Genomic DNA, 23,645 nt, shown 5'->3' with positions numbered 1-23,645 from the left:
TTTAGCAACTGAGCTTGGGCTTACAGAAACTTTGACAGGCCCACCCACTGGAGGGACCAGGACTACTCTTAAGGCTCCGTGTTATAGGGGCATGCCTGGGTATTGTGATAAAAGAGGTATAGGAGTAACTTTAAAAGGATCACCTAGACCAGGTTAGCACTAAACCTGGAAAATAAAAATAAAAATCCAAGAGGAAAGCAAAGTTAAATTGGTTAACAACAAGAAAGCTGGAATTACTTCCAGGTTTAGGCATTCAGAGACTAATAATTACAGCTTAGACATACAAATAGTTTTTTGCATCAGGAATCTTAAGCCAGACCAGTGCTTAAATTGAGTATGAACTGCCATCACTGAATGTGATTATATAACTTCTCCCATTTGATGGCTCATTATATGTACAGGTCTGCTAAGAAGTAACTAACTGCATGATTATGATCAGAAGACCCAAACAAATTTTTCTACCTCTACAACAGCTACCACTGTTAAACACACTTCCCACGGGAACAACAATTACACGCTTCCAGGGGATATAAATCAACAAAACCCAAGTGTAAATAAAGCAAAGGACACTAACAGAAAAACTAAAGGCTACCTGTATCAGGAGCTCTACTTTTTGTGGCAAGTTCACCATAAAATTTATTAAATATCTCCCCAACTTTCATTTCTTCCATCAGACAGGAACGTCGTAAACTTTGGAGCAACTAAGACAGATTAAAAAGAAAAATCAGGAAAATTACTAATATTATTACCATAATCCTACTTGGCTTAGACAAAAACACAGTTTGTATGTCTAATATGTATAATACCTTACCTGCAGTATGCCATTCAATAAGATAGATTTATGGTAACAGGTCCAGAAAAGAGTACTGACATGAAATCTGCTTTAACAACAAACTACCTTCCTGTATATGTATAAATGCACCATTTATAATTCTTACTTTATAGATGATGACTATATATTACATAGTCATCATCTACATATATATATACAATTATACTGTGTACATGTGTATAAAAATCCTCCAAGAACACAGGCTTAGCAAATCTGCAGTAGCCTTTATCATGCTGTGTTTCTCTCTGCTGCTATAAGGCCAGCCCCATTCACAGAAGAACTGATGCAGAGGAACTCAGAAGGGAGTTTTGTTTTTCTTAAACAAAGCTAGGTACGTGCAAAAGCATTTGCAAAACAAGGGTCTAGTGCATTCTAAGGAAGTACATTATGAAGTTACTGCCTCACACAGTAAGAAAACTTCTGGAAAAAAAGCCCTTCTCCACATCTTTCACTGTGTCTAATGTATTATATATTAATATATAGTATTTTAAAGTAAAAACACAATTGAACTGCAACATTTCTCCTTAAAGAACCTTAACAAGCTGGGAGAGAGATCTGCAACTGCCCCCCCAAACAACCATGTCTTGCTCTTGCAGGTGAAGGAGACACATGCTCACATCTAACCAATCTACTGGAGGACTACCAAAGACAATCTGTTCTTCAGACATATCTCTTACTAATAGCCAAATATTACACTAGCACAATTCTCTTGGACTAGAGGTTTTCTGCACAATGTGACACACCTATAGTAACACAACAGATTTTCTACTTTTTCTAGAAAGAAGATTTATAAAATGCATTTTACCTTAATCAGAAGTTCCAGAGCTGGGACTTTACATTTTGCTGTTCTCTCTTTTGTATAAACACTAATACAAGTTTTCTAGGTAGGAAGGAAAAGTAGAGATTATAATACTGGTAAGTGGAGAAGAGAATTCAGAGATATTAATGTATTAATTTACCTCTTTGAAGTATCTATTCCTACCAAGTTTAAGACTTTAGAAAAGACTAAAACAACAAAAAATTTCATGCCTGGAAATGGCTTCACAGACAACAGTGCAGCCCTGTCTTGCATAGTAAGAGCTCCCTGACAAAGCAAAGACAGTGCAGGTTCTGAAATAGAAGTCACACAGCAAATTTTCTGCCTCTGTGCTGTAATTTCTTAGAATATGCAGCTACTAATTTGAAAGACCTTGGAGTCCTGGTGGACAGCAAGTTAACCATGGGACAGCAATGTGCCCTTTTGGCCAAGAGGGCCAATAGCATCGTGGGGTGCATCAAAAAAAGTGTGTCCAGCACGGCTAGGGAGGTTCTCCTCTACTCTGCCCTGGTGAGATCACACCTGGAATACCATGTCCCATTTTGGGCTCTCCAATTCAAGAGGGACAGGGATCTGCTGGGGAGAGTCCAACAGAGAGCTATGATTGTGGGACTTGAACATCTCTTCTACAAAGGACTGAGAGACCTGTAGCTGCACCTAGTTGCATTGCCCTAGGTGATCCTGCTTTGGCAGGGGGTTGGACTGGATGATCTCTAGAGGTCCCTTCCAATCCTAACATTCTGTGACTTTGTGATTCATCTCTCATAAGAACACTAGTGATAAGTAAGGCAGACAAGGAGGGTTGAAGGGTAGTTTGTGAATCTGTCACAATAAGAGACCCACCAGAATTGTTTCAGTCATTCAGCAGAGACCTTCAGGAAATTAATTTTCCTACCTTAATACTACAGGCATAAGGATGAACTTTGTCACCCACTTTTTCCATGAAGACACAGAGAAACTTCAATGCTTCTTCCCTGCAATCTCGAAACTGTAATGTTAAAAAACATATATATTTTGTGCATTAATACAACATGTTGTTCACATAGCACTACTGCAACACTTATTTAAAAATAAAGGTTTTCCAACATACCTCTTCGCTGCCAAGGGATCTGTGGATGAAGACTGGCAAGCCTTGCTCTGGGGAGAACAGCAAGGACAGGTGCAGGGCTGCAGGAAGCAAACAAACCATGAGGCCCCTAGTTTCCCCTCTACAACAGGCAGGGCTGGACACAGCTCAGTTGTCACCATGTGTAGAGTGTGCCTTAACGCCTTGGACAGACGCTTGTCACCAGAGGAAACACAACTTAATGCAGGCTCTTCTGACCTCCCCAGGGACTGGAGGGGACGAGGCTCTGTGCCCCTGACCCTGGGAAAGCTATCCCGAGGGCAGGTGGGCCGCTAGAGGCACACACCAAAGGATTTCTACCAAGGTAAATGATTATCTGGGGCAAGAGACCGTCCTTCCCCCAAAATCAACTTTTTATATCACGCCTGCAGCCCTCAAGTGTCGCGTTGAGTCAAGAACTGCCGGAGCGATGTCCGAGACACCGACCTGGTGTGTGCCCCCCTACCATTAAGGAGCCCTCCCCAAGCTCAGCAGTTGCTGTTATAACGACACCGGCGACGCAAAAGCCACTCTAGGCCTCGCTCAGAGCCCCTGAAGCCCCTCAGCCCCTGATACCACCCGCCGCGGCCGTGTCCCAGTGCGCACCCTGCGTGTCGCTGTCCAGGCTGGTGAGGCAGGTCTCGCCCAGGCTGCGGAGCAGGCTGTAGCCATGCACGACGGCGCTGGCCGCTTCGCTGGGCTGCAGGCAGTGATGCAACTGGTGCAGACACTCCCGGACACCGGCCATGCTGCATCAGGCCGGCAGTGCAGACAGCGGTACGCGGGGAAGCGGAAGCGGGCAGGAAGGACTCGCGCCCGGCCGCATCTAACGCAGCCACCTAGGGGGCACCTCTGTGGCATCAGGACTGGCGAACTGGGAGGCTGGGGAAACGCGAATAGACATCGGCCAGACCGCTCTGAGCGGACCAAGGCGCCACGGGCGGCACGATCGTCAAAGTGGCTGTATCAGAGATGAGGGTTTGGGGCTGTACACGCACAGAGAGTCGAAGTTTCCCCCCTTGGCGGAAAATGGGCTGTTCTAGCCTCCCCACGCCTCCTTGCCTTCCCTCAGGAATAATTTTGCCGCGAAATTCGGGCCGCTACGGGCTGTTCCACTATGGGCTGAGGGGTGGGCTCTGTGCCACTATTGAGGAAAACCTCCTCTCGTAGCACGAGGAGTATTCTGAAGCACGCTGCTATCCTTACTGTAGAAGATCAATCACGGCCTGACCCTCATCTCGGGGGCCCGGAGAGTTCTTCTCCTTTCCCCTTCCATAATCCGTTCTGCACCCCCCTCTCTACTTGCGTTGGGCGCTCCCGGTGCGATCGCGCCTATCCATTGGCCAGAAAGCCCGCGAGAGCGCGCCACGAGACGGGCTTGGTGGGGAGCTTTTCGGTGTGTTTGGGGTAGTTGGGCCGCAGAGGTGAGTGGGGGTCCCGACGGGGCTCGGTGCCCTTTTGCCCCTGGCTGCTCCGCGCTGTCTGTGCGTGAGGAGGAGAATCCCCGATCCGGGACTCGGCGGTGTCGGAACGCCCGCAGCCCGCGTTTGTCTCCTCGATTCTCCCCCGCAGGTAGGGTCGCCGCGGGAGCCGGAGCAGCGCCATGTCGTCGCCCGCCTCCACCCCCAGCCGGCGCAGCAAGCGAGGCCGTGGCAGCAACCCCCCGACTCGTAAGTGCTTAGGTGGGGATGGGTCGGCCCGGGAGGAAGCCGGCCGTAGCGGTGGGCAGAACCGGGCAGCGAAGGCGCCAGGGAAAGCGAGCGGATGCGGGGTGCCTGGTGGACTTCGTTGCGTTCTCTGCCGCCGGGGCAGCGGCACGGTCTCTTCGCCGCGGACGTGTTCTCCCGTCCGCTGTCTCTGTACATCGGTCCCCGCCTCGTACGGTGGCCGCAGCCATACAAATACCGGTCTCCGGTCTGCTTATGTCTTGCAGCGCAAGATGCTCGGTCTCCGCCTTCGCAGAAGCGACGCACAGACGACTCCACCTCCACCGGAGACCTGCAGCCCATGCCCACCTCCCCACCCGCTGAGATCCAGAGCCCCAGCGCCGCCGATGCTCTGTTCTCTAGCCCCCCGCAGTTTCGCCACTCCGGTACGGCGGGGCTCCGGACGGTGCTGGCCGATGCACCCCGGGAGGGTCGATGCCGATGTCGCTGTGTAGCGAGCCAGTGCGGAGAATGGATCCGCCTGAAAAATACTCTGGAAAAAACGAGTTCTGGCTCAAATTTTCCGTTTGAGTTTAGCACAGTAAGGGAGTGTTAGAATCATAGAATTGTTAGGGTTGGAAGGGACCTCAAGGATTATCTAGTTCCAGGCCCCCCCAGCCATGAGCAGGGACACCTCACACTCGATCAGTGTTGTGCTTGGACAACAGTGTTATGTCAGAATTCAGTACTGCTCTGAAGTTTCCTTGTGAAGTTCTACTAGAACTTGGGATCTTTCAGGGGAGATGCTGATGCAGAGAAAAGTTCTGGGCAGACTTGCAAGATATTTCTTGTTTCTCTTGTAACGAAACAGTGGAACTGATATAATTTTTTTCATGATAGTGGAGTTAAAAGAATGATGAAAGTGATGCAACTGATGGCAGAGGCTGAAGTTTAATCTGCTCTAAATGTAAAGTGTTTCTCTAATCATAATAAAACATTTTTTGGTAGCTATTCCTCTTGACTTTGACATCAGTTCCCCTCTGACTTACGGCACACCCAGCTCCAGGGTGGAGGGCACCCCACGAAGTGGAGTACGAGGAACTCCAGTTAGACAGAGGCCAGATCTTGGGTCTGTCCGTAAAGCCAGACAAGTGGATTTACACTCAGATGGGGTAGGTGGATGTCTCAGCCTTGTACCTGGCAACTTGTTTGTAAACAACTCTGCATATTTGCTTACGTTTAATTGGTTTCCACGCAGCCGACTGAGGATGTAACAACTGAGCAGTCTCTTGGACAGAAGCTTGTTATTTGGGGAACAGATGTTAATGTGGCCTCATGCAAAGAAAAATTCCAGGTGGGTTAACAAGTTGCTTTTTTTCCCTTTTTTTTAAATGAAAAGCTAGTTTGATTTAAACAACTATTAGTTGAATCTAGTGCAAGGACGGTGTTGGTACTGCTCATTTTGCTCATGTTTCCTTTCTGTCTCCCCATTACCTCTTGACACTCAGAGATTTCTTCAGCGCTTCATTGACCCGATAGGTAAAGAGGATGAAGATGTTGGCTTGAATCTTAATGAGCCACGTTACATGCAGCGGCTTGAAGAGGTACTTGGAACAGCAACATCTAACTTTTCCTTTTCAGTCTGGCATGCCACTGAGCTAAAGGTTTCTTTTCAAATACCTTGCAGATTAATATGGTTGGGGAACCATTCCTGAATGTAAATTGTGACCATCTAAGATCATTTGATGAAAATCTTTACAGGCAACTGATCTGCTATCCTCAGGTGAAGTACTGCATTTGTCTTCTGGCTTTCAGCAGGCCCTGTGCTATTTCTGCCTTTTAATGTTTAAGTGCAAAGAGTACTTTGTACATTCAGTGTAATCTCTATGGCTTCTTTATTTTAGATAATATAAACTATTTTATTCATAGTAGTTGGTAAACTTGCAGTGTCCCAACTCTTGTACCTTTTCTTTCTTTTCCTTGCAATACTTAAAGGAATAAATCTAATGTAAACAGCAAGTTTAGGAAAGTGGTCAGCTACCATAACTTGTAGTCATTCCTGGCTGATCTGAAGCACACAAAATACTTTATGCAAAAATATTTCATTCTATGATTTTATTTTATATTGTCATTTGTAAGCTTAACCATCTTTAACATTTTTACACAGGAAGTTATCCCAACTTTTGACATGGCTGTCAATGAGATCTTTTTTGACCGTTACCCTGATTCAATATTAGAACATCAGATTCAAGTCAGGCCATATAATGCACTGAAGACGAGGAACATGAGAAATCTAAATCCTGAAGGTACACTTTTAATTACTCTGTTAGTAAAGAATTTTAAGGATTTATATAAATTTACTGAATATTAACAAAGAACTACATGAAGCCCATATAAAACTGTACTTGTAGTCCATCCAGACTGATGCTTTTTGTTTATAGAAGCCTGTTTCAGAAGCAAATGCTTTAGCACCCAAATGCAGAACAATCTATCCATAAAGGAAATCTCTCCTGGCATCAGTTACTCCTTAGTTCTTAGTTCTGCAAGTGCAGAACTTTTGTATAAAGTAACTCCTGTAAATTAGACTATTTTGTACCCTGTGTTTATGACTGGTTTTGCAGCTAACTAAATGTCTGCCTCCCACCTAAAAACAAAGTTCTGAAGTGATTTCGCTGGAGAGTTGACACGAGTCTCTGTATCTTGTAGATATCGATCAGCTTATCACCATCAGTGGAATGGTCATCAGAACCTCCCAGTTAATACCAGAGATGCAAGAAGCCTTCTTTAAGTGCCAGGTTTGCTCTTTCACCACCCGAGTAGAAATCGATCGTGGCAGGATCACAGAACCGTCCGTCTGCAAGAACTGTAACACCACACACAGCATGGCGCTGATCCACAATCGATCCATGTTCTCTGACAAACAGATGGTATGTGGTGCTGAGGCAGTGGCTGAAATGGTTTCTAGATTTCCTCTGTCACCTTCCTAGTATCGTCAATAGCATTAATGTATGTGTCTTGAGACTCAGTGTTTTGAAAAGAGAAAAGTGCTCTGGAACATGGAACAACTTGGTGAAAGACTAAGTCTGCTTTGGAGGAGAAATGCATGAAAAGTATGAAATGAAGTATGTCCACATCTTAGTATTGCCATGTGCAAACCCCTTTATGTATATGTAGTATGTACAACTGTTATCTGGTGTAGATGAGCCTCCTCTGTAACACTATTTTTAGCTATACCAATAGCAACCAGAAGCATTCTTAGCTTCATCAAACATTTTGCTACTAACCAGTTTTGCTGTTGAGGTATTTTGCTCTTGAACAATGTTCCTTATTCAGAATGATGCTGAAGACTCTGCATCAATACACAATTCCATTGTATGCTCTGTGGAAAAGTTTGCTTTTTGCCTCTTTGTTTTTTTTTTTTAACTAAACTGTGTGGTTTTTACTAGATCAAACTGCAGGAGTCTCCCGAAGACATGCCAGCTGGACAGACCCCACATACAGTTGCACTGTTTGCTCACAATGACCTTGTTGATAAAGTTCAGCCAGGTGATAGAGTTAATGTCACAGGTAAAATCTGGTTTCAGTATTTGCAACCTTTTTGACTGATCTTAACTGTCTATAAAGGGACCTGCAAGTACTGAAGGATCTGACCACTGTCTTTTCAAGGCCACTCAGTTATCTTTGAAAAGTCACAGTGACTGGCTAAGATACTGGCAAAAAGTCAGTGTCACTCCTAGGTCAAGGAGAGCGAGGGAACTACAGGTTGTCAGTCACATCTTGACCCCTGGGAAGATGACAGAGCCCATAGTCCTGGAAGTATTTCTAACCATATGAAGGACAAGAAAGTGATAGGGTGTAGTCAGCATGGATTCACAGTGGATAACAACCTTGTAGAATGAGATGACTGGAGCAGTGATGTTCTTTATTTTGACTTCAGCAGTGCTTTCAATCCAGTCTCCCATAATACCCCATAGACAAACTGATGGCATCTGGGTTAGATAAATGGACAGTGAGATGGATTTAAGTGGCAGAACTGCCTTAATTTTCTTCCAAAATGCTTAAGCATTTTTCTTCTTGAGAACACTTGTGACAGGAATGTTAAATGTGCCTGCAAAAGTAGAGTCTAGATGACTTAAACATGTCCCATTGTTGTGCTCGTGCTGTACAGAGAGAGATAAACTGACTAGAAGTATTTAGGCTGTGTTGAAGGGGTTTACTTTTTAAGGGAAGGTGTAAAATTTTCAGTTTTTGTAATTACCATGTTTCTTTGTATCTAATGCTGTGGTTAAAACTTGTATTTAGGTATCTACAGGGCAGTCCCAATTCGAGTTAATCCAAGGGTCAGCAGTGTCAAATCTGTCTACAAGACCCACATCGATGTCATACACTATCGCAAGACAGACTCCAAACGCCTGTATGGTATTGATGAGGAAACAGAGCAAAAAATGTTTACAGAAGAACGCGTCAAAATGCTGAAAGAGCTTTCTAAAAAGCCAGACATCTATGAGAGACTTTCCTCTGCGTTGGCCCCGAGTATATATGAGCATGAAGATATCAAAAAGGTGACTCAAAAATCTGTATTTCTCTTGTAAGAAATGTATTTATGTGCAAATATGTTTGGAATTGTTTGCCACAGAGGTGACTGGAGGCTTCAAAATTCAAAAAACTATCTTGAGCAGTCTTACAATTCCATTGTCTTGTCAGGATGGGCTTGGTTGTAGGTATATCTAATTCTTTTAATGGTATTTTAAGGCGTGTTAATCAGAGGGAAGATATTGAAAAGGTAGGAAAGCAGCAGAGCAGGGAAAACTTAATTGCAGTATCCATTGTGGACATTTCCTGAATTACTGATAATCACTAGCTGTAGCAGACTGAGTGCTGGAAAGAGGCACCTATAAGAGGAAAACAGCTTTAAAATGACTGTAGGTTGACCTTGGCTTTCAAGATATTAAAACAATTATTTAGATGTACCTAAGAAGGGACTGTTCCAATACAATGTTCAGTAAAGCTACTACAACTTTTTATTATGGGAGAAGCTACAATCAAGGTAATGTCAGACACCAAACAACCTTTTATTTTTAACCTATCAGCATTCCAATTACACACATTTTGGTGTGAATCTAGTTCCCAACTTTAATTAAAAGCTGAGTTAGTAGGACCTAGCAGTTTATATCTGTAACAAACTCTGATTGAAAGTATCCATAATGAACCCTTTTAAAGACTCCTAAAACCAGTTTGAAGTGGTGCCTTTCACATCTGAGTTGTGTGAATTGTAGCAGTGTGTGGCAGTTTTAGGGGGGTAATTTCAACCCACCACACAGTGTTTAAATTCCTGAGATGTTTCAGTTCAACAGTTGGATTTGTTGTGTTAGCTATACAAAAGGTGATGTTTTGACACTTACAGAGACTATTTTTATAGGGTATTCTGCTTCAGCTTTTTGGGGGATCAAGGAAGGATTTTACTCACACAGGAAGAGGCAATTTTCGTGCTGAGATCAACATTCTTCTCTGTGGTGATCCTGGTACTAGCAAATCACAGCTGCTCCAGTACGTGTACAACCTGGTTCCTCGAGGCCAGTACACATCTGGCAGAGGGTCAAGTGCAGTTGGTCTTACTGCTTATGTGATGAAGGATCCAGAAACACGGCAGCTGGTTCTTCAGACAGGTGCTCTAGTACTCAGTGACAATGGCATCTGCTGCATTGATGAGTTTGATAAAATGAATGAAAGCACAAGATCAGTACTGCATGAAGTGATGGAACAACAGACTCTCTCCATTGCAAAGGTAAGTGCCTGTTAATTCTGGATTCTTCCTATCAGTCTGGAATGTGCTAGGCAGCTGAGACAGAAAAGTGACCAGAAGAACAAAGGGTCACTTTCTGTTGTTGTCAGTGGATCAATTCTAGATTATGTACCAATGCAACAACTCATTTACCAAAACCAGTTTTTGTAGCAGACTAGTATTTCCAGATGCTTTTGTTCTTGCTTTATTGTAAAAGGCTTTTGCAATCCATATAGCAGTGTTGGTGATCTATAAAGATGGGGGAATAAGTTTTGGTAATACACAGCTGTGGCTGGTTTCAGCAATCTTTTTCATTTTGACAGGCTGGAATTATTTGCCAACTGAATGCTCGTACATCTATCCTAGCAGCAGCTAACCCTATAGAATCACAGTGGAATCCAAAAAAGACTACTATTGAGAACATCCAGCTTCCTCATACCCTGTTGTCAAGGTACTACTGCTTGCATGTCTCACACTTTGGCTTGTAAAAACAAATATCGTAGGACAAAACAACTCTGTTCCTTGGAGCATAATGGAAAGCTTCTGTAGCACTTACTTTAAATGCTCTTCTTACAGCTTCTGTATGAGCACAGAACTGCCTTTTAGTATTTACACCTTGAACAGAAGATGTGATGAGATCTGTAGGATCTCTATTTACTTCTCTGTTGTTGATTTTCTGTTGTTTCACTATCATCTAGAAAAAAAAAGTTGTTCTGAAACTTACAGTATTGATAACTTGAACAAAAGCTGAGGATGTTGTTCTTAGCACCATAAAACTTTAAAAGTGAAAGATTGATGATCAGGGAACTTGAAACAGAAGTGGTAGAAGCTGAAGATCTATGTCTACTTCATGTTGTTTTGTCAAGTTCAATTGTGGAGGTGGCAGTGCCAGCCCTTTGGGTGATAGCTGTTAGATCAACATGTAGTGTCTGCTGATAAAAAAAATAATCTATGTGCTGCAGTTGCATCGTGTGAGGAATTCTCACACGAACTGGAAATTTGAAGTACAGTGCTGGTATACTGGATATTGTGAGAGTACTTACGGCTTAGAAATTAAGAGCTGATTAATTGAGCCACTTACTGACAAATGGTACGTTAGTGTGGGTGTAGTGAATGAAACTAGGCTTGAGCAGCATTTCAGTGCCACTGTTTATTGAAGTTTAGCTGGTTTTGTTAGATGCATTTTGGTAAGAAAACAAAAACTGTCAGCCTTGAACACAGGATCTCAATTTCTCAGAAGGGATCTCACTTCCAAAGTGTGAAGTCCCTAGGATGAAAGCAAATCCATTGCATATTCTGTTCTTTCAGAATTCTAAGACAATTGTCATTTCAGTTCAATAGAACAATTGCTACTGAGAGTAGGAATTAATAATCAAATAACTCCTACTTAAAATGGAAACCCTAAACCAAAGGACTTCTGATGGCAAGAAGGCACACACACTAATGCTGGATTCTCATTCCCTTCAGATTTGACTTGATCTTTTTAATGTTGGATCCACGTGATGAAGCTTACGACAGACGTCTTGCTCGCCACTTGGTTTCACTGTACTACCATAGTGAAGAACAGATGGAGGAGGAATACATGGATATGGCAGTCCTGAGGGATTACATTGCATATGCTCGTGGTTATGTAGCTCCTAGGTTAGGCGAAGAAGCAAGCCAAGCCCTTATTGAGGTAAAAGAGCTGCTGTTGAGAATATCTGTGTGCTTCTTGTGTATGTGCTTCTGTCTGCATACAACTTCTCTGTAAGATCTTTCAAAAACCACACTTGCCAGCATTTCAAGGGAAAAAGGGAACAGTGCAGAAGTTGTTCTGCACTTGAATCTTCAGTTTTCAGATGCGTTGGTTTGGTTCCATCACATAAAATTCTACTGAAACAAAATGTGTCACAACAGACACAAGTACTACGATGTGAGACTAGTTCTAAGTTTTGAAAGCGATTCAAAACTTGAGTCATTATCCTGTCTTAACTGCTTTATAGCAGAAAGAAGTATATGTGGTACGGTCATCCTTCACTGCAGAAGAATTGTGAAGTATTTGGAATGGCTTGCTTGTATTCTGAAATAAGAGATGGAGGATAAAGGGAACTCTGAAAATAATTATTAAGAGGATTTACTGAAATACTTAATGACTCTTCCTTTTCAGGCATATGTGGACATGAGGAAGATTGGCAGTGGGAGGGGAATGGTTTCTGCATACCCTCGCCAGCTGGAGTCTCTGATCCGGCTGGCAGAAGCCCACGCTAAAGTACGCTTCTCTGAGAAAGTGGAAATCATTGATGTAGAAGAAGCCAAACGCCTCCATCGGGAAGCACTGAAACAATCTGCCACTGATCCAAGGACAGGAATTGTGGACATATCCATTCTCACTACAGGTTTGTGTTTCCATGGCATTAAAAGCTTGGATGTTACAGAGCTTTGATAATTTGTAAATATAACTGAACCTGTCCTCCTCCATCCATTTCTTCTGTTTTATAAGGAATGAGCGCAACAGCTCGTAAGCGGAGAGAAGAGTTGGCTCAAGCCTTAAGGAAGCTTATCCAGTCAAAGGGTAAAACACCAACTTTGAAGTACCAGCAGCTTTTTGAAGACCTCCGAGCACAGTCTGATACAGTAAGTTTCCTGCTTTGTTTTTCCATTTTCATTCATTTTTAAAAGCATAATGTCTTTCCAAATCAATATTCTTTTTCTCACCTCACATGATGGAGGAAAAGGGAGACATCAGCTGACATGACCAGACAGCTAATTCTGTTACAGATAAATGAACTGAATCTTTTGCTTTACCTAAGTTTATTCTGGCTTCTGAAATAAACTCTGCTTCAGGGTTCTAGGCCGGATTTCAAATGACGAAACTAACAAACTAAAACCTGCTAAGAAAATTGATGGGAATTAAGGCATTTTTGTCTTTCAAGTATTTTTCCTTCCCATCCTCACTTGATGTACTACTTTTCTTTAAGGCCATCACAAAGGAAATGTTTGAAGAAGCGCTTCGTGCCTTAGCTGATGATGACTTCTTGACTGTGACTGGGAAGACTGTTAGACTGCTGTAAATCAGCCCTTCCTTGTGACCACCACAGCTTTCACTTTTGCCTTACTTAAGATAGTGTCAGTCTGCAAAATCTTTGAGATTTGGAACTATCATTCACTATGACAAGCATAGCTTTTCCTTGCAGCCCAAGTGTTGCGGCTTCACAACAGTGCCAAGATTTTCAAGATTTGGGGCTACCATTTGCTATGAGAAGTGTAGCACCAATTAAGTGGCGCTTCTGTCAGCACCAGTTATTGCCTAAGAATCCTCAGCTGAAAAACGCTATTTACATTTTAGCTAAATGTAATTGCCAATGTCAAGTGCTATCTGGTTTTATGAGGTTTCGTAGAACATGTAACGATGTTGTATGTATTTCTACTTGAATTGTAAAAATTCATCTTAAATGACTTTTTTTAGTAAATGTAATTTGACTGTTAGTATTGCTGCAACCTGAAATAAAGTTATTTGACTTAAAAGGGCTCTTTAGCATTTATTTCAAGTGAAAAACAATCATATCCTTATTAGGAACTATTCTTTTTAGTGTTTACAGAGTTACTTGCAGAAGATTCCCACCAGGTGGCTCTTAAAGCCTGTATGTAGTAGTTGGAGACAGATTTGTTTCCAGTCTGCAGTGGTAGTTTGTTACTTAAATAAGCAAGGACTGCAAATGCTGCTCTAATTAGGGACATACAATGGAAATAACTGTAAATGGCTGTAGTGTGCTTTCTAGGATACAGTCTTTGGGAAAAGAGGTGACAACTTTTGCCCTTACACTTGAATTGACCAGGTCAGCTCATACACCTTCACAGCAATAATAAATGGAGAGAAGATCCTCTATTTCTAGACAGGGACCACAACTGTATGATCAAAAAGACAAGGTGATTCAGGTCTCTAACCTCATTCAGCCATTGTTTATTAAAGCCTGGGAAAATGTCATACTGCAGTGTTCTTTTTCTGCAATCTTGGCTTAATCCAGTCAGGAAGAGTCAGTAGTTATGAGAGGATTGACACATGGCAGTTATACAAGCCTGATTTTGGTAGAAAAGCATGCAGAGGAATGAAGGGAGGAAGGAATAAAAAAATAATTTTTAATCCAATTAGAACAAAACTAACATTTTACCAAAAGAGTTACCTACTTTGTTATGGTAGTTCCGGTTTCTAGGTAAAACACTTTGTGCCCAACAAAACACTGGAGAATGCGGGCATCGATCCCGCTACCTCTCGCATGCTAAGCGAGCGCTCTACCATTTGAGCTAATTCCCCTCTCTTCCATTGGCGGCAGAGATCACAAAACTCTGGCCGCCGGGGCGTGGTTAGAGCAGGAGCTTCACAGACCTCTCCTGTTCTGGTCTCTACATTCATGAATGAAAACGTTCCTTTTTGATTCTGGAAACAATCGTCGACTAATACACGTGTAATATGTAATTTGCCATTTCCACATGAAGTAACAAGAAACGAGACAAACCAGGAAAGTTGTTTTATAAGTGTATAAAATAAAAACGTTTATTACTCAATTCATTTCATGAGAGGAAGTTAAAGTTTGGTCTTCTCCCCATAAAAGTGGGTTTCTATTTTTTTTGTTTGTTAATCTGAGGTAATTAATTTATTCTAGTCAAACACGTGCAAGTATTTAAGAAATAAATCATATACATTTTAAAAAAAGAGCTTACTTAACTTCAAAATTCCAGTTCAATACATGAAAAGATCTTTCCTAGTTCACTGGGTTATTCTCACCCCCCCCCCAAAACAAAACTCAGTCGTGGAGAATGCGGGCATCGATCCCGCTACCTCTCGCATGCTAAGCGAGCGCTCTACCATTTGAGCTAATTCCCCCCCCATACTGCTTCTTTTTACCACAAATTTCAATAACCCCAAAGTAAATTGCTACTCACCATTTATTACAGGTCCAGGCCCATGCTCTAGAACACTCATTACTTATCTATTATCCAAGACGATAAACTTCCCAAGTACTGTAATAAGGCCCCTCACGGTGATTTGCATGACAAAGTCACCACCTGCAGCCTTTCAGTGCCACCCAACATTTATCCTTTGGAGAGGACAGCTGCTGCTTCCATGCTGAGGGAAATCACATCACACTAGAACAGCCTGAAGATAAAACAAAACTTGTATTTGCTCTGACGTTCCCCCTAAGAAGACTATCCAGAAAGCAAAACTCAAATCAGTTAATATTGGTGTTGCCAGAGAGATGCATCAAAATGATCTGCATTAAATGAAAGTATGTAGACCTGAAGCCCTCACAGCTGAAACTCCCCAGAGAAATTTAAAAATGGATTTAAGAAGGGCAGGTTATTTAAGTCCATGTAGGTAAGGGAGTTTTCCCAACCTACTGGAGAACTTATAAAGTTTTACTTGTTGTCCTACCTGAAAACTTAGCAATCACAACAAACGCAAGATCACCAAACAATGCTGCCTGCAGCGGGGGTGGACAAGATGACCTTTGAGGGTCCCTTCCAACCCGATACAATGAATCTGTGAATGAACAATAGAGGAGACTTCGAGCAGGAAAGTCGGCATTGTTAGCAAAGTAACATGGCAGAAAATGCATCCATATACTTCTCATATGCTAAGCAAGCACGCTGACATTTAAGATAATAGGTTTCTCACATAAACAGATCAATGACGATTCTGTGTCATGAAACAGACTACCAAGGAAAGCTAAAGCGGCCAAGCTATAATTCAGCAGAAGAGAAGCGGCCCTTTGCAGCCTTCAATGAGGGGAATTAGCTCAAATGGTAGAGCGCTCGCTTAGCATGCGAGAGGTAGCGGGATCGATGCCCGCATTCTCCAGTTTTGAGTCTCAGGCGCTAACGGCAGCGTACGATTTTCTTCCATAAATTGTTCAGGTTCGTGAAAGAAAATAAAAACCACAGTTCCATACACTACTGCGTACAGCAACGACAGCAGGGAAAATGTCTTCATTAGTAGCTTACACGGGAACTCCCTGAAAAACGATTTCTTCACAGAACGATTGAAAACTGATATCCTTCTTCTATAACAGAGGAAGGAAAATTCAATTTTGTCCCTCAGAGAATTTTAATGTGAACTTTTATTTTCCCCTCCGCTTTTAATTATATGAAGAGATAGTGAAAAACTGTCCACCTCACAGCTAAACGTTGCTAAAGCAGCGTTTCGGAGTAGCAAATGGAGAATGCGGGCATCGATCCCGCTACCTCTCGCATGCTAAGCGAGCGCTCTACCATTTGAGCTAATTCCCCGGCGACCACAAAGCCCCGATTACTGCTCCTTAGAGTTTGCTGTTCCTCACTGACAAAACTTCCAGCCACGGCTTCAATTACGTCTCTGCTGTCTCCAGCACAAACAATAAACCCATTCACAGAATCACAGAATATATCTGATTGGAAGACACCTCAAAGATCATCCAGTTCAACCCTTGACCCATCACTGAAGAGTCAACACTAAACCATCTCCGTAAGTCCCAGGCCCACATGCTGCTTGAACAACCTCAAGGACTGCACCTCCACCACCACCCTTGGACAAACCATTCCAAAGTCTGATAACCCTTTCAGGGATTCATTTTCTACCCAAATATCAGACTGGTAACTAGGCAGTCAGAGCCTACTGCTCCAGTTCTAATTCCCTCCTGTCATTATAGGGAGTCAGTAAGAACCTGCATCTCAAAGCTTATTTACTAGAGTCTTCTCCCTTTGAAAGAGGAATGAAAGGGGGGGGGGGGGGATTCTACAAATCGCCTGTTTATGATTTCACACTATCATAAACAGAAATAAAGCAAGTCAAGGAGATCTACTTTGCTAGAACTAGCACATGCAGACCTGTTGACCTTGTATAAAATGTTGCTGCAGTATCCAAAATGGCAATTCCCTCACTACCCAATGAAGGCCACTGGTCTAATCCCAAATCCCTGCATCAGAAGTCCTGCGAACACTCTCCTTTTAACAAACTCCAAGATCGTGTTACCTACTTCCTCACTTTGAGTGAGACAGATGGCTTTGGGAAAAAATGTTTCTACCTCACATATTGAAATATAAACACTGTGGGAAGAAGCATCTGAAAATAATTTATTGAAGATAATTAAGTTCCTGCAGCTGGAATTATTCTGCAGATACCACACTGGCTGACTGGAAGCCCCACTAGTCAACATGTCTGGCAAAGTATGCCAGAAGTTTGCTACTTCTACTCTGTGATGTGTTCACATGGCCAGCTGGATTTTTGCATCAATAGCTCTGAAACATCCAGAAGTTCCTTTGCTTAGTCATACAGTAACTAGAAAAACAGCACTTGCTTATGCTGAAAACATTCCAGAACACCAGAAAGTGACTCAGAGTTATGCCACACTTAAGGCACTACACATTTCAATACACTACAGAAACAAACTAGCTTTAAATTAGTTGACTTGATTACTAAAAATTCCACTCAGTATTTTACCTTGGTTTAGTCAGAATGCCTTCTGCTCTCTATATGACTGACATAAATAGGTGAGTTAAAAATCACTTTTAGACAGCAATCTGTAACTCTTAAATTGCTTTGAAATACAAAGCTTAAAAAACTCAAACCGGCCCTAAAACCAAATCATCTGTAAGCCTTAAGGATTTTCATTTATGTTTGATTGGCTTTTTTTTCTCTCACTATTCTGCCAGAATAAAAAAAATCACCAGAGTCTCATACAGACTGCACTGGGTTGAAAGGGACCTCTAGAGGTCTCGTCTGACCCCACTGCAGTAAACAGGAACATCCCCAACTAGATAGATCAGGTTGCTCCACAAGTCCCTGGACATTCTGTTCCAGTGTTCCACCACCATCACAGTAAAGAGCTTCTTACAAACACCTATGCTGTCAAACAGACAGGCAAACAGAACCCTTCTAATTGCATTTACACTAGACTTGTGTGAACACAGCTCACCTGGAACAGGATTTCACCATATCAGCTCTGGAATAGTAAAGCACATCTACATGGCTTCATAAAGGGAAGCCTCAAGCAGGCTTACAAACTGGACACAAACTGGCAGGTACTGTTGCCTAGGAAGCTTTTTGTTACAAAGCAGTGGTAGTCCTTTAAGGCTTTAATACTGTAAGTAGGATAAAATTTACCTAAACAAAACACAGAACTAACTATGAATTAAACAGTGACAAAATAACCTGAGAACAGCTCGCATATGTTCTATTAATTCTTTCAAACAGAGCAACCAAGTTGATAATTTATCATTAAAGTGAACCAAATAAATCCCTAGGTCTGTATCCAAATTTCTCTCTAAAGCATCGAAGAGATTCAGTATCACAAAGGAAAACAATAAAAAACAACAGCTATTAAGTGTTTACTAATGCAGTTTAAGACTGGTTCTGCAGCAGGCATTCAGAGAGATTGAAGGAGAGCTGGAGACCGAGTCACGGCAATGCAGTATTGCAATAAGAAGAGCCCCACCAGAATCCACAAAACCATCCCCTGCCAGGAGCAGCATCACTCACTGCGCCTCCTGCTCCTTCAAGCAAGCACCCCCATCACCTCAGAGCCAGACTTGTGCGGCCCATTAAGACAACTACCACGACGAAAAAACCCTTGAGTAAAAGGCTGCAAACGAACCTTCACCACCAGCTTCGCGTTTCGAAAGTCTCAGCCTGAATTCGCCCGGGTTGACAGCCACACCCCGGCCCTCAGGGCGGTCCTTCCCCTGGGTAGTGCTGGAACCTTCGGCGGCGGGACGTGTGCACTTCACCCGCCCACAATGCCCCCCCACCCTGCTTTAAATACTGGTGTTGGGTAAGGAGGACCTCTTAGGAGAGTCTGCTGTTAATGGAGAAGGAGTCGTTTTAGTTCCGTCGCCTCCTAGCCTCGAGGCTGTCGCTGGAAGGGCAGGTGAGCCTTCAAAGGAAAAGCCTTGCCTGTGTGAGGAGCCTGCTGGTGGCCGACTCTGTTGTTCCCTCCAGAGCCGTCTGTGCTGAAACCACTTGCCCGTATTCTCGAGAGGAAGAGACAATGCTGCAAAGAGTAGGTTTTGACCAAGGCTTCCCTAATGCAGTGGCTGTAATTAACAGGAGTAACAGGTTCTAGCACTCCAAAGCATGACAAAAAAGTAACTTGGGTATGTAATACATCTTTTACTGCAACTTACTTGGTTGCTTGTAAAGTGATTATAAAACCTAAGGTTTGCAGCTTGGAAAACATCTAACAAAAAAAAAAAAATCCTGGTCTCCTGAACCTTTAACACCAAACATCAGGTTTACTGCTAGTAGAAAGAGTTTTATTGGAAGATGGGGAGGGGGGGGAACCTCCACATTTGATTTATCCTGCTAGCAGGCTTGATGAAATTGTTCAGGCTAAAGTGCTCCAGCTTGCACCCTTCATCCTCGGTTCTTCAAGTCTCCAGAGCTTTGGCAATAACCCATCTCCCATGTGCTTGTAACCTTGCTACTTTTGCATATTGCTAGGTGGTTTTCCACGGGGGGGGGGGGAGGGAAGGAAAAACAGGAATTCAAACATTTCAGCAGAACTAAGCTATTTTTCTAATGGCAAAAGCTTTTCTGTAGCTCATCAGTGCTCCTTTTGCTAAATGTATTTACTGAAATTACAGCTACTTCAACACTTCTCCGATTAATAAAAGGTTATAGCAAAAAAGTATGAACAGCATTAGTCAACCTGTAATGAGATCAGTGCAGACTTTAAGATTGTGGTAGTGCTTGAATTGATAGTAGCCATTGCTAAACAGCTTTCTGTGAAGAAAGCTTTCTATTTTCTGAATATTAAGGTGTTTGTTTTTTTTTAAACAAGACTAAACAAAAAACACACACACAAACAAAACCCCAAACCCCACAACTCTTTATTTTGGAATAACATCATCTGACCCGGAAGTTACTCAGGAATGCCTGGGCTAAATAGGCTCTTTGTCATCACTGCTTAAAAATGACTGACATTTACTATGGAATGATGAGTATTGGTTAGCTCTCTATTTCTACAGATGATCAAGTAAGCAAGTGCTGTTAGACCCAGGTGAGAGTTCAAAGGTGTTTTTTTTCCAGGTGTACTAGTTGAGCTAGTAGAAACAGATAACTACCTCTTTAGGTCTCCATTTTGAGTTAAAAACTTGCTGTAGGCAAGTAAAGGTGCAAATTAAAACATGAAAGATGGCCTGTTACCATACCTCATGTTCCCTGTCTACAATGTAAGCTGTATGCCCTGTGTCAAGTCCTGTAAGTCGTGTCATGTTTAATTTTTTTTAAAAGTCAGTGTTTTAAGGCTGTTAAAAGTTATAGTTACTGGGAAGTGCATTTGGTGAGATAATAAATAAAATAATAAGGTAATAAGGAAAATTCAGGTTTTATTTCATTTGTCTCTGTCACCCCAGAGAAGCCGGACAGCTTTCCAAAAGCGTGTGTGTACACACACATATGTGACTGCTCAGAGAGGCTGTGGAGTCCCCTTCTCTGGCAACTTTCAAAACCCATCTGGACATGTTCCTGTGTGACCTGTCCTAGGTGATCCTACTTTGGCAGGGGTGTTTGAGGTCAATGATCTCTGGAGGTGCTGTCCAACTCCTACCATTCAGTGATATGTATGAGCTTTGACTATAAAACTCTAATTCAATCAAGCCTAGAATATTTTTTACCCATTAAACATTTCCTGAACAAGGTTTTCTATGTGCATGCCTTTAAAATTGGGAAGAACAAATTTAGCTTCTTGCATTTAACTCCATCTTTCGGAAAGCTTGTATGAAAACAGCTGGATAACAAAAGAGATGAATAAGATCAGTGTACATGCTGCGAGATGTACCACATGATTCCAGCTGTGAGTTGCAGTCAGTTGGTGAGTGGAATGAGTGACTCGGCAAAAAATCCCCGATGAATTTATAATCAAATGCAGTTGCACTGCGGAGCCAGACTCTAGCCCTGCCCAGAACTGCAGGGGCCCAAGTTTTTTTTTTCAAGTGGGGAATGAGCTCAAATGGTAGAGCGCTCGCTTAGCATGCGAGAGGTAGCGGGATCGATGCCCGCATTCTCCAGTATCTTTTCAACATCTGTTTCACTATAAACCGAAGAGCATCATGTACAAATATTTCCTGCTCAGACTTACTTTTTCTTATAAAGTGGCATAAAGACACCTGCAAGAACTGTAGTCTAAAAAAAAAAAAAAAAAAGTTAAGACTGTTTTAAATATGTCCTGTTTATCTTTTCAAAATAATTTTCTTTATGCAGGGTGAAAAAAATATACTTTTTGCATGAAATAAAACTTACTTATGTTTTAATACAATAATAAACAACATGAGCATCTGCTAAAGAAAAATAAATGATGAAATGAGGATTTTTTTGTGTCCTTGGTTTATGATTTCCTTCATTAGTTAAATTTTATTTCATGTGGTTTAGTGGGTAATGAACAAAATTTTATTTCTGATGTAATAGCATTTTGGTTCTATTTCAGTAGTGTAGTATATTAAAAACAGTGGGCTAGAATATTCTGTAATTGTAACTCCTGGTAGATTGTGTCATTTTCTTGTGGATTTTCACACCTGTGAAATATGATGGAAGTTTTCTCTGTTGATCTGGGCTTGCACATTTTAAGTCCTAATGATTTTTTTTAAATTGTAATTTTATTTTCTTATTTACTCATTTGGGTATTTAACTGCTTATAGTTCCACAATGAGGCAGCCTGAGGAAATGAGCAAAACTTATATCCTATAAATATAGTGAATTTGTGCAGTCAGGGTCTTGGGACTACACATTAAAACAAATGGAGAACAAAAATAGTTTAATATTTTAAATAGCCATTTGCTTGGAATGAGACTCTGTAGTAGTTCTCTATGTGATTATTTTTGCTTCTGCATTTCCTGTGTTTGTTATTGCTTAACAACTGACACCTGCTTGTACGTACAAAGAGCACAAGGAATGTTGCTGTTCTCAACTATATTCAGAGGGAATTTGTGAACTGATGAGGTGGGGGAACTCTGGGGCTCTGCACAGTTGCAGTCTGCAGACAGAACGGTGGCTTCTGGCTGTGAGCTCTTCACACTAATGACTGCCAGTTACACATGCCTAGCTTCCTGTAAATCTGCTGCTGCCTAGTACGGCTGGTAAACACACTATGATATGATATGAACAGAAGACTTTTTTTCTCATCCCATGTGATATTTTATGTCCTTTTTAGGTAAATTATCTTGTGAAGAATTTCCTGGATTGAGAGAAGCAAGGGTCCTGCCCTGCAAAAGCACAGCTTCTTGGGAAGAAATTACCTGATGATGGGTAAGTAGTTTCAAAGGAGTAACTGCTCTGTGTCTGTGCTTCCTAAGTCAGAAGTTGCATAGAGATACTCTGTGTAAAGAACCATGGGGGAGTTCATCTTTATTAGATTTTTATCATTATTGCCATTCACACAGACTTATCTCCTCTGTAATTTCATGCTTAAATGAGTTACATAAGTTTGTTTTTTCTGTAAAAAAGATTTTGTTTGACCTAAAGTTGCTGGAAGATACTGCCTGTGTTTGTATAGTCTGGGAAAGGGCAAGTCCTTACATACCAACACTTTATTCCAAATGTTACTTAGAAAAATCTCTCCAGAGGTGGGATGGAGCTTGGGGACCATCATCTGGCAACTCCGTGGGGGGTATTTTACAGCAGGAGGGCAATCTGTGGAATCTGCACTGAAAAATCTTGGTTCTGTGGAATGCTTAATTTAGCTAAAAGTATCCCACAACATGATTGTAGTACAGTTTTTTTTCCTGAGCTGAGCACACCGTGGCTGTTTTCTTATAATGGAGACAGTGTGGTATTAGACAGTAAAATTTAGAAAAGGTTTTGCTGTGATGATTATCATGATTATATTTCGCCCAAGCTGTAAGCAGGGGTTGCATTTCAAAGAACAAGAGTGAGAAGTGACTTTGTTACCATGTGTAATTGTAATTAATGTGTAATTAATGTGTAATTGATTGTTTGGAAGAAAAGTTTCTAGTTGTCATATATTTTTCCTTCCGAGTTCAAAATTGCAAAAAAAAAAAACAAAAAACCAAAAAACCACCAATCCATTTTTCCCAGTAAATGTCCCACGACATCAGAAGAGAAAACCAAAATGGCTGTTAGTCATTCAGTGCAGGGTTCCTCACCTAGGCCAGCCATATTATACTTTTCTTTTGTCTTCTGTTTTATCTTTATTTCCTGTGGTTGCAGTTAGCGTTGAGATAGTGTTTCTGCTGACTGTGAGGTGAGTCCTACAAGTAGGGGATGGGTGTAGGCATGGACAGACCATGGAACCCTGTGTGCTTTCACAGGGACTTGCAGAACACAAGCTGGTTTTGCTTTGGTAAGCCTAGAGATGTTTCTATTGATGAATGCGCTACTTATCGTTAAGATCACCTGAAAAAAGAAAGATGAATTCTTCTGATGAAGTCATGGTGCAGGCACGGGGTGGCCATGGTCAGGCAGGGTCTGGGGCGCTTGCAGGTTAGCAGCACAGGCT

The 23,645-nt window shown here is 42.0% G+C and overlaps 2 protein-coding genes and 4 non-coding genes across 6 annotated transcripts in view; 2 read left to right on the top strand and 4 right to left on the bottom strand.

Annotated features, from left to right (window-relative positions):
- Positions 1 to 3,502, bottom strand: part of PRKDC (protein kinase, DNA-activated, catalytic subunit) — a 79,388-nt gene extending 75,886 nt beyond the window's left edge. Inside the window, exons 1-5 of the mRNA XM_054394781.1 lie at positions 3,361 to 3,502; positions 2,740 to 2,816; positions 2,545 to 2,637; positions 1,638 to 1,712; positions 593 to 701 (exon numbers count right to left, since the gene is read on the bottom strand). Coding sequence (XP_054250756.1) covers positions 593 to 701; positions 1,638 to 1,712; positions 2,545 to 2,637; positions 2,740 to 2,816; positions 3,361 to 3,502 — 496 coding nt within the window. The remainder of the gene's footprint in view (positions 1 to 592; positions 702 to 1,637; positions 1,713 to 2,544; positions 2,638 to 2,739; positions 2,817 to 3,360) is intronic.
- Positions 3,503 to 4,357: 855 nt separating this feature from the next.
- On the top strand, positions 4,358 to 13,232 carry MCM4 (minichromosome maintenance complex component 4). The gene is made up of 16 exons (XM_054394705.1): positions 4,358 to 4,430; positions 4,688 to 4,846; positions 5,409 to 5,580; positions 5,664 to 5,754; positions 5,909 to 6,004; positions 6,088 to 6,183; positions 6,568 to 6,706; positions 7,107 to 7,327; positions 7,847 to 7,967; positions 8,703 to 8,962; positions 9,820 to 10,185; positions 10,506 to 10,633; positions 11,650 to 11,857; positions 12,329 to 12,557; positions 12,662 to 12,795; positions 13,140 to 13,232. Exons 1-16 carry the CDS (start codon positions 4,358 to 4,360, stop codon positions 13,230 to 13,232), a joined length of 2,586 nt encoding a protein of 861 aa, XP_054250680.1.
- A 1,168-nt stretch (positions 13,233 to 14,400) lies between these two features.
- TRNAA-AGC (transfer RNA alanine (anticodon AGC)) lies at positions 14,401 to 14,473 on the bottom strand. Its single transcript has one exon. It is a non-coding gene; the product is annotated as a tRNA-Ala (tRNA).
- Positions 14,474 to 14,970: 497 nt separating this feature from the next.
- On the bottom strand, positions 14,971 to 15,043 carry TRNAA-AGC (transfer RNA alanine (anticodon AGC)). Its single transcript has one exon. It is a non-coding gene; the product is annotated as a tRNA-Ala (tRNA).
- A 902-nt stretch (positions 15,044 to 15,945) lies between these two features.
- On the top strand, positions 15,946 to 16,018 carry TRNAA-AGC (transfer RNA alanine (anticodon AGC)). The gene has a single exon. It is a non-coding gene; the product is annotated as a tRNA-Ala (tRNA).
- A 355-nt stretch (positions 16,019 to 16,373) lies between these two features.
- TRNAA-AGC (transfer RNA alanine (anticodon AGC)) lies at positions 16,374 to 16,446 on the bottom strand. The gene has a single exon. It is a non-coding gene; the product is annotated as a tRNA-Ala (tRNA).
- Positions 16,447 to 23,645: the final 7,199 nt, after the last annotated feature.

This window comes from Indicator indicator, chromosome 31 (genome assembly GCF_027791375.1).
Source record: "Indicator indicator isolate 239-I01 chromosome 31, UM_Iind_1.1, whole genome shotgun sequence".
In the NCBI taxonomy this organism is placed as follows: Eukaryota; Metazoa; Chordata; class Aves; order Piciformes; family Indicatoridae; genus Indicator; species Indicator indicator.
This window is presented reverse-complemented; position numbering and strand designations above follow the sequence as displayed.